At 38.3% G+C, this 10159-nt stretch overlaps 1 protein-coding gene across 1 annotated transcript; it reads right to left on the bottom strand.

Annotated features, from left to right (window-relative positions):
• Positions 1-1602: 1602 nt before the first annotated feature.
• On the bottom strand, positions 1603-10105 carry nol7 (nucleolar protein 7). Its single transcript, XM_067606767.1, has 8 exons — positions 9873-10105; positions 8670-8730; positions 8074-8129; positions 7943-7968; positions 7710-7821; positions 6412-6533; positions 4744-4821; positions 1603-3523 (listed from the first exon to the last, which is right to left on the bottom strand). The coding sequence occupies exons 1-8, from the start codon at positions 10058-10060 to the stop codon at positions 3450-3452; spliced, it is 717 nt and encodes a 238-aa protein (XP_067462868.1). The 5' UTR covers positions 10061-10105; the 3' UTR covers positions 1603-3449.
• Positions 10106-10159: the final 54 nt, after the last annotated feature.

Genomic DNA, 10159 nt, shown 5'->3' with positions numbered 1-10159 from the left:
AGACAACATTGTAGCTGTGTTTTGAAGCCTGTGTGTTCGTGTTCGCCCACTTGCAGAGAAACAGGAATGCCGAGGCTTTTCGCTAGACACCACATCCGATCTTTTTCCCTCTAGATTTTTTTTCCCAGGGGTCCGGAGTTGACATTTCTCTTCACGGTGGAACCGAGCTTTTCTGTACCTTTGGTTTGTTTCTCTCTCTCTTTTTTTTCGGATCGCAAAGCAGTCACGGCATCGTTTAGAAAACTTCTTAGACAAAGTGTCTGTTGTCTCTTTTATGAGTAAAAGGTCTGAAACCTATGCATGCCATAGTAAAGTGGTGGTAAGATCAAGTTAGATGTCTCTTATTTTATTCTTTTTTTTTTGTTTGTTTCTCCTTCTTTTAGCCAGTTCACGGTGTATAAGGAAGATGTCAACCAGTAAGTTGTCCACTGCTGACCTGTGTGTCCATTTGGAGACAAAAAAAAAAAAAAAAAAAATGTGCAATTTGTGTGAGGGTGAAAAAGATTTATATTAAAAATGACAAATGATGATAGTACTTGTCTGGATGCTGCATGACGCCCGGAGCTGAAGTCTCCTGCCTCCAACCAGTTCTGTCCTGCTTTCCAGAGACCAGTCGAGGCTGCACGTGTTGTCCAAAGATAATCCTCCTCATGTTTGTTTTTTTTTTCCTTTCTCAACACACACACACACACACACACACACACACGAAACCTGAAAGGAAGAAGTCCACCTTAAAACTACTGCTGTAGTTTCTGGGCCTTTTTAAGTTGTCAGGTGTTTTTTTTATTATTATTATTCTTCATGACGCTTTCTATGAATATTCAGCCAAACACAGATAATGTAGAGCTGCAGCTATTTTCATAACTGATTCATCTTTTGGCCTGTAATGTGAGGAAATGGTGAAAGATGCTCATTACAACTTTTATTTTCCTTCCAAAACAGGATTTATGAGGCCAAAATTCATGTTTGGTGTCTTAAAGAAACAATCTCTATTTTTTATTTATTATTAAATACACAAAGCACCCTGAATTTGCTTAATCTTGCCAAATTATGTACTAAACAGGAATTTTTACAGTAAACTAAACATGTCAGTGCCCTCTGGTGGACAAACTGAGTAATTGCGACAGTTTTTAAATAACCGTAAACAGATCTTTGGTTTGGATGTTGACGTCACAAGCCAAACATGTTGAGAATGATTGATCGATTACTTCCAGATGTTTCCGACAGGTACAACAGAGTCTGAAAGCAGAGAACATGTTTCTAACAAATAGCGTTAAATTGATCCAATCCTTCATAGTCTTCCTCAGCAGACTGAAATAGCTATGAAGTGGACCTTGAGTCAAGATATCTTTGATAAACTACTGCTTCCGTGATCAAGATTGATCTTCTACCATTAATATTTTAAATGTTCTTTGCTATCAGACTTCATACCATTTGCTGGAAATATCTGAATGTAATTTATCATTGACAAAGTGCTGAGTTGAGCAGTTTAATATACAGAGAAAACCGTCTCACCATAAGGTCTGATTGCAGTAAAGCTTTTTAAGAGGGTGAAAACTCAGTCCTGGTTTTGTTTTTAAGGATATTTAAAAAGAACAGATGTGAGAACAAGCATTTATTAATAATAATTTTACAGAAAAATAACAGGTTGTCTGATTTACAGATCTCAGCTCATTATTTTAACAGTATATTTACATATTCTGCTGCTTGAGAACACAGTCCAGTCCCTCCGTGTGTCTGAATCTCCTTTTAAAAAAGACATTTCAACAACAAATGAACTGCCAGGTTTCTAACAGCTCTTTTCCACTGCAGGAATTTTAACAAAACATGATGTAATGTGAACCAATTGTTGTGTTTTATGCTTTTTTTTTGTTTCCACTGTTCTTCATCCGCTTTGAGGGAAGGGTTCCTGCAACTAATTTTTGCTAAAGATTTGATACTAATCTAGGGGTCTCAAACCCCAAATTCCTTCAGGCCTCTTAAATATTTTGTTTTTCTTGTCATTGAGACAAGAACAAATTCTTCTTCCCTCTCCTCTCTCGTACTTCTTGGATGTTCAGAGGAGTGTTGCTGCTTCAGATTGTATTCCTGGACAACTGCAGCTTTCTGCTGGCAGATGAGACACGGAGCAGATGCATTAAAGAGAAATTAGGCATGAAGAGTAAAAACGCTCATGGTAAGACATTTTTGACCTAATGAGTCGAAATGAATTAAATATGAGATTATAACTTCTAAAATAAGCCTCAAAACATTGAGTCAGTATATCTTTTTCAAACATTTTTCATGTATTTTATTTCTTTTCTTGGCAGAAATGGGCTTTAATACTTAATGCCTTTGAAGGACATTTTGGTGTCGGCTGAATAATAAAAGGCGGGGAAATTAATTTGTTGGCGAGTCGGATAAATTAAAAATCTAAGCAGGTGGGGAGTTTGTGACGTTGTCTCATGGGCCAGCAGTAGAGACTCCAGCACTGGGCAGGGAAACATTTTAATGAATAGAAACCAGTCCCTCCAGGAAATTGTGATTTTGTGAACACGATAATTAGCGCAAACTCAAGAAATCTGCAACAGTTTGCAATTTTGTCTTTTTCACATGAAATGACCAAATCAACGGATCGCTTGTGATTTCAACCAATTGTCACATTTCGTGTTCTGGTAACTTGTGTAATTACAGTGCAAACGAAGTGATTAAATATGACTCTTCATTGGTAGTTCGCAATTTTAATGCAAAGTGTACAAAACGTTGCAAAATCAAACGTTTTTGGCCGCAATAATCACAAAAAAAACTCAACAAAATTGTGGAGGGACTGAGAAACATAAAAGATCAAAATATATGCAGTGCAGCAAATGGAAAATCTACAAAGTAGCTTGAAAAACTTTTGTCAGCAGGGATCTGGATTCTCCGTTGGCCAATAAAGTTGTGTTTCATGTTCACGAATCAATAACAATATCAGCTCCACGTCCCCTATAGTCTGTCCCACAACTGTTTACGTCACTCATCCACCAAACATTGCATAAAAATGATGTAGTCCTTCCTTCCTGCTGTCGTCTTTTTAATGATGTACGTCAGAAACACTATGTAGACACTGGAAACATGAGGAAGAACCTTACAAGCTTCATAAAAGGTCAGATTATGAGAAGCCGCAGCTAACAGGTTGTTCAGTTCCTGAAGTGGAAAAGAGCTTTAATTCAGTCTGTCTGTTTTAGGATTTTTACTGTGGCCTTCAAATGCACATTTCCCTCCTCAACATTTCCATGTTTTGCCTGAATCTCTGTGATGAAATGAAGGATTCAGTTTGATTTAAGCCCGGAGCTTAAACGACACCTTCGCCCATGTTTCTGACGCTCGGCCCTGATTGGTGTCCATTTAAAGTCAGTGTGAGCGGCTGCTGCTCAGGCTGGTGCAGAGGAGGTCCGCTGGCCCGGCTGGAGGCTTTCAGAGACGTCCGATCAGCAGGAAGGAACCTGCTGCTTGTGGATCCACCTCTTCTTCAGCTTCTCTGCTTTAGCTTTTTCCTTAGAGGCTGGAAGACCAAACAGAAGACATGGATGTGAGCGATTAGTGATGCTCAATTCTTAAAGCCAACAACAATATTTGATGTGTATTGAGTGAGACGTTGTACATTTGAAAAATGAACATATCCGTGCTCTCTGGTGGAAAAACAATGGAATGAAAAGTTTCTAAATAACCTCAGACATGTCTTGTTACCCGTCCAACAACATATGTGCTGATTGTGAAATCTGTAATAAGCTGAAGAGGAGGGGATCACAACATCTTCCTTCATTTGATAACCTTTCTTTAGCTTCAGTGTTAGCATAACATTTAAGTCACAGTGATTAAGCATCCGTATTTTTGGGAATTACTTGGTGATGTTTTAAAAACCCCATTAGGTTGTTTAACAACACTTTCTGCTGTTCTGAAAGTTTTTCCAGGATCCTCAAAGAACCTGCTGATTGTCTGGATGAATAAATATTACATCTGTTTCCTGATTAAGGTTGTCACCATACCAGAATTTTATATGCAATGCTAATATAAAAAAAAGAAAAAGATACTCGATACCTCTTGATACCACGGCAAAAAGAAAAGAAAAATTATAAACACACAAAATAGGATAGAATATATATTATATATATAGTTTGTTTGACTGGTGGGTCACATGGTGGGTTGCTGGAGCTGCAGGTTGAGGACCGGTTGATTTTCTTCCCTGTTGTTTAATCTTTGCAGTTTAGGGTTGAAAATCTGATTATAGATGTTTTTTTTTTCTTTTATAGCTTTGGTACTTTTGATACTGTGAATGTAAAATTAATAAAGACACGTGGTATCAAAAAAGTATAGAGTAACGATACTAACCCCAATAAAACTTTTTTTTTCTCAAGTTTTCTATCCAGGTAACTACCAGCTACCTTTTTTGGTTGGATTAGGAAACGGAGAAACACGTTAAAAATTATTATTATTGTTTAGATCACGCTGCAGCCTTTCTGTCAAAACACAGAACTTCTCTCCTGAGACTGAAAACAAACTAACGTGATCGAACTCTTCATAATGATGGAAAATGTCACTGAGTGACATGTTTTAATAGTTTTTGGACAACATCAGGCTTTGATTGCTCAAACAATACCTGGAAGGAAAGTTTTGGCACTTTTCCAGTATGCAAACACAACTTACTTAAACCTGTTGAGCTGGAACAGATGATAAACTATCAAGTATCAACAATCAAAAGTCTGTTTATTCTACTGAACTTACCCCAGTCTTTCTTAACAAACTGCACCGCTGCACTTTTAGTCGTCCCTTTCTTGTTCTGGAGGGAGAGCAGCTCGTTACCTAAAAGCGGAAAGACACGAAGAGTTTAAATACGTTCAGCTGGACGACTGGCTGAAAATTGAAACTGAAAAGCTGTTAATGTAGCCGTCGTCTCCGCAGCAGGAGTCCCAGGAGAGCGGACACCTCAGTGGGACGAGGCGGCGTGTCACTGTAGCAAAGCTCAAATTGAGACAGATCATCGTCTTTACAGACTACTGCCACAGAGTGTAGCCTGCAGGGATTTTTTTTATATTAAATATTGAAAGCAAACAGCAGCTTTAACTGACAGGGGTTCAGGTTTCCACAACAAATATCATTCCATTATATGTAAAAATATTAAAAGCTTAAAGCTGGCGTTACTCTATATTTTTATTTTTGTCGACAAATTCCATCAAAAGACCAAAACCAACACTGTGTCTCTCAATACTTTTTGACTTCTCTACTGTGTCCACTGGTTCCTACTGAAGATGTAACTCTTTCAAAACATCACAAAATATATAGTTGCTGTAAAGTTGGGCATTTGAACATGGGGGTCTATGGGGATTGACTCGCTTTTGGAGCCTCAAGTGGTCATTCAAGGAACTGCAGTTTTTGGCACTTCTGCATTGGCTTCATTTTACAGCCCCGGAGGTTGCCACTTGGGTCTAAATCTAGTTCCAGGGAGACTGTTTTACCCCCCAAAAAAAGTCCCTGCTGGGGGTTTTACTTTCCAAAAATACAGGAATTTTGGGGGTGGAGTTTGTAGGAATGACTGTTGCTGATTGGTCAAATACACACTGAGCAGCTGCTTGTGTACTGCTTCGTTCATAAACCAGGGAAGTGCTCTAGTATTGATTTAGGACGAGGGGAGGACATTTCTTTCCATTTGTCTATGTTAAAAGTAAAGTTAGGTTTTGTTGTTGACTTACGAAAAAGAGAAAAAGAGATAAGGTGGTGGTCGAGCGAGCTAGAGACTGAATGAAGAGAGGGAGCGTAGACACGGAGAATAAATCCAGTAAAAGAGAGAAATAAAACATTTTCTGATTGTTTCTTTTACGTTCTAAAGCAGAAATAAAACCATCAAACACTCGGCAAATGATTCACTGTGGAGACAGACAAAATTAAAGTGTTGAGAAAACTGATTTTACAAACTACAGAGTGAATCAATTCACTTTTGATTTTTGGGTCACTTTTGAGTGAGTTCAGCAAATATGGCGCCACATTATATTTACTTCCTATTTCTCAGAAGTGGAAATAATTGAAACTGGTGGTCAGAATATAAACCTGCAGGATCGTCTTGGGTTTCTATTTTTAGTAACATTGACGATGTTTTTTTAAAGAGAATTCTGAAATAAGAATACAGAACGGGGCAAAAACACTTCTGCGGCTCCTCACACAGTCTATTCATGTGATTTGTCGACTAGACAGATTGATAGAATTTCTATTGACCATTCATTTAGACAGAATCTCCATTGAAAATGTTCATGCAACAAGATTATATGTATTGGTTTTCCTTCCATGTTAATGTAGATCAGATTAAATGGCTCTTAAATCATCAAATACAATTAGCTGGAAAGCCTCATTCCACCATCACCACATATCTGAGCTGCAGTGGGAACGCCGCCCTCTTACTTGTGGTCCGACAGCTTCCTGGTCCGTACAGTCTGGACTGGATGAAATCCTCGGCCATCTGCTGCTGGAAGGACGCTGACGCTCGCTCCTTCACTGTCGTCACTGTGTACTTTCCCTTCAGACTGACAGACAGGAAGCAGAAGAGTTCACGCATGAATCAAAACCTCTCGTTGACATTTCAGTTACTGGTTGGTTAAATCTGGAGACAGTATTTCTCATTTAATGCCATCTTTACCGTCAGTTATCCTAAAGCACAATATGGCCAAAAGTATGTAGCCACCTGAACATTACACTCATATTTGTTTAGTGAACATGTGATTCCAAAGCTTTGTCATGATAAAAACAGGAAAGGACTTTCCCCACGTTGGAAGCACACCATTTAAAATACAATTATATACTGTAGAACTAAGATTTACCTTCATTGGAACTAAGAGTCTTTGATTAAACCATGAAAAACGGCCCCAGACCAAAAGAACACACAGGTGTCCACATACTTTTGGCCATGTATTGTATTTTACTCATCTGTGGAGTCCAACAAGGCAGGAACACAAACAGCCAGTGATCACAATTATATATTATCATTTTAACTGCTGATAATTAATCTACAGTCTTTAAAACCCTAAAATAACTAAATAAACCCTGACTAGAGCTCATCTAACTATCATTTTCATTATCGATTGATTGATTCATGGATCGTTTGTGTGTTTAAAACATGAAAAAAAAGACAAAATTGAATTCCTAGAGCCCGTGGTGATGTCATCAAATACCCTTTTTTATACTTTCAGCAGTCAAAAACATCAGGATATTAAATTTACTGTGATGTAAGAAAAGCACCAAATACAATATTTTGTTAATGTGACCCATCAAATATCTGGCACTGTTGTTGACAAATGGTCTAAACAATTAACCGATTATTGAAATTCTTGCCAATGAATATTCTGTCTATCGACTTATAGCTGCAGCTTTAAATTTTAACCCAAAAACAATCAACTCAAGGTCCACTTACTAACATTTTAAACATTTTTTCGGCTTCCTCTGTTAGAAGAGATCGTGAGATACAGTTGAAAGCTCTGCAAAAAGCTAGTAAGTAATTAAGTAAATACACTTAATTGTTGTTAAACTACTATTTCCAAGATCATGAATGTACTTGAGCTAGATCTGGGCGTGTTTTGTACCAAAGCGGGAGGTAAAATATGAGCTGCTTGAGAAAAACCACTCACGTAAAGCAGCCAGTGTATTGATAGCTGCCATAAAATAATTATAATTGCTGACAAAAAAAAAAAAGTGTATTTACATACGTTCGCTTATGTGCCGATTTCCCACTCCTCTTCTTTTTCTTCTTATTCCTCTCATCCTCTCCCTCCATTTCCTCTCCTTCTTCTTCCTCCTGCTGCTCCTCCTCCTCTTCAGCTGAGTGAAGACAGGTTGAATTGGAAAAAAAAAAAACAAACAAAAAAAATCAGCCATGTCTGTAGTTCTGGACATCAGATAAATGTTTCAGATCTGACAGAAGGAGCGGAAGTTTATTTACCTTCATCTTCAGACTGTTTCTGCTTCCTGTAACACAGAATTAAAGTCTGAGTTCATGTTGGCTGAGCAGAGATGGAGCAGAAAACGTTTGATATGACAGAGCTGCAGAATGAGTCCGACCGGCAAACTTACTTTGACGGAGCTGAACCGATTTCCTCCAACACTTCAGCCGGCAAGAGTTTCCTTTTCTGTGAGAAACAGCAGAAAAAAGAAATAGCACACACAGCTTTATTTAACAGTAAAAGCAAATGGTAATCATGACTGGCTGCTGCATTCAGTCAGTTTGGTTCGTTTGAAAATGGAAGAAGTTGAATCAAAAACTTTTTTAAATACAGCTGTATTTATCCTGACAGAAGTATGCAAACATTTGCCGATTCCAGCTTGTAAAATCTGAGAATTTACTGCTTTTCTCGTGCAACATAGTAAATCGATGACAGCACGTTGGGTTCTGTGATGAACAGTTTCAACATGTTTTTTGATGTACTGTAGATCCTACGATTAATAAGGAAAACTTCCAAGAAGACTATTAAAAGTCCAATTGAGACTGCAATAGCCTATTTATAGTTGCAGTAAATGAAATCACAGTTCTGTAATCATTATGTAGTTGCAATGAACTGCACCGAACTAATATGTGGACATTTACGAGAGACTGGGATGTAACTGGTAACCAGGATGTCTTTGTAACAGTCTTACTAGACGTTATAACAAACACACACAAACAGACAGACCTTCTGTTCCTGGAAAAGCTCTTGTCTCTTCCTTCTCTTCTCTTTCAGCAGCTCCTTCTCTCTGCAAACATGAAAAATGTTTCGTTACTTAATATGGCTTTTATCCTGGTTTAAAAGACACAAGTCATAATTTTTCAAGTCTGTCTTAAAACAACAGTCAGGTTTCCATATGAACACTGAAAGAGGTTTTCCTGGCTGTAATCATTCCTCCTGTTCATACTGGCTGTTAAAAGATCCTTCAAATGTGCTTTCAATGTAAGTGATGGAGGCCAAAATCCACAGTGTGTCCACACAGTCATTTAAAAGTTGATGTGAAGCTTATATGAGGCTTCAGCAGTCTGAGTTAGTCATATCAAGTGGATATCTGACACATTTACAGTCTTTTTAACATCAAACTCCCTCTTTGTGTTTCCTCGGACAGTGTTTCCCTGTTGAGCTGCGGTGGAAGTATAGTAACTTTGGCTCTAAAAAGACTTTAACGTTGAAAGATATCCACTTGATTTGACTCATTTGGATGCTGAAGCTTCATATCAGCTTCAGATAAACTTTTAAATACAATTTTGTACAGAAGGAGGACTGTGGATTTTGTCCTCCATCACTTACATTGTAAGTACATTATGAAGGGATCTTCTAATGGTCAGTATGAACAGGAAGAATGATTACAGCAAGAAAAACATGTTTCAATGTTCATTTGGGCTCCTGGCTGTTGTTTTAAGACAGACTTAAAAAACTGTGAGCCTGTCCTTTAATATTAAAACGTTTGAGACGTTGTGGCAACAGGCAGCTTTCTCGGACATATTGTCACACCAAATTCAATTTAACAAATTATGATATGCGGCGTTTCTTTACTTATACACAAACATGCATGTCTCAAAATTTGACATTATATAAATTAAGAATTGTTGCTAAACACTCTTTATATCGGCATTGATATAGTCCAAAAACAACTCATGCACACACGTTGTTGTAGATAGCCAGCGGTGTTGTGAACCATTTTCAATTACTTATAACGTTATTTTGTTGTATTAATAGCTGGTCAAGGCTAAATAAGCATGCCGAGGAGAAAAGTGCCACAGCAGGAATCAGAATATGCGATGAATAACTCGCTGTGGTGTATTTATTCCTTCCATTAGCACGAAAACACCTGAATACAGAGTATCCTGAACGGACTTTGGTTAACCTCGTTAGCTAGCTGTTAGCTACCTTCTGGCCGTGTCCAGCGCCTGTTTCATGCTCCGTAAAGCCTGAGTCTTGGAGTCTTCAAAGGTCACCTCTTCGGGCGCTTCATCGTCGCTGGACTCAAGCGCTAAGCTGAAATCCTCCATCGGTTTTTCGCTGTCCGCCGCTTTTAACGACGACGCCGTTTTCCCACGTTGTTTCTTCACCACCATGTTGGCTGGTTTGGAGACGTCATCATCCCGCGCAGGCGCAGCATGGCGCCCTCTGGTGGCAGAGAGGAGAATTACAATCAAAGAAATAATCAATTACAA

This window comes from Thunnus thynnus, chromosome 12, assembly GCF_963924715.1.
Source record: "Thunnus thynnus chromosome 12, fThuThy2.1, whole genome shotgun sequence".
In the NCBI taxonomy this organism is placed as follows: Eukaryota; Metazoa; Chordata; class Actinopteri; order Scombriformes; family Scombridae; genus Thunnus; species Thunnus thynnus.
This window is presented reverse-complemented; position numbering and strand designations above follow the sequence as displayed.

What these genes read in the sequence shown, in the direction of transcription:
- nol7 (XM_067606767.1), bottom strand. Translation starts at nt 10,060, where the DNA reads ATGGTGGTGAAGAAACAACGTGGGAAAACGGCGTCGTCGTTAAAAGCG. An exon ending in ATCGGTTCAGCTCCGTCAAA is followed by an intron (nt 7,969 to 8,073) that starts GTAAGTTTGCCG and finishes TCTGTGTTACAG; the next exon opens with GAAGCAGAAACAGTCTGAAG. An exon ending in GTTTGTTAAGAAAGACTGGG is followed by an intron (nt 3,524 to 4,743) that starts GTAAGTTCAGTA and finishes TTGGTCTTCCAG; the next exon opens with CCTCTAAGGAAAAAGCTAAA.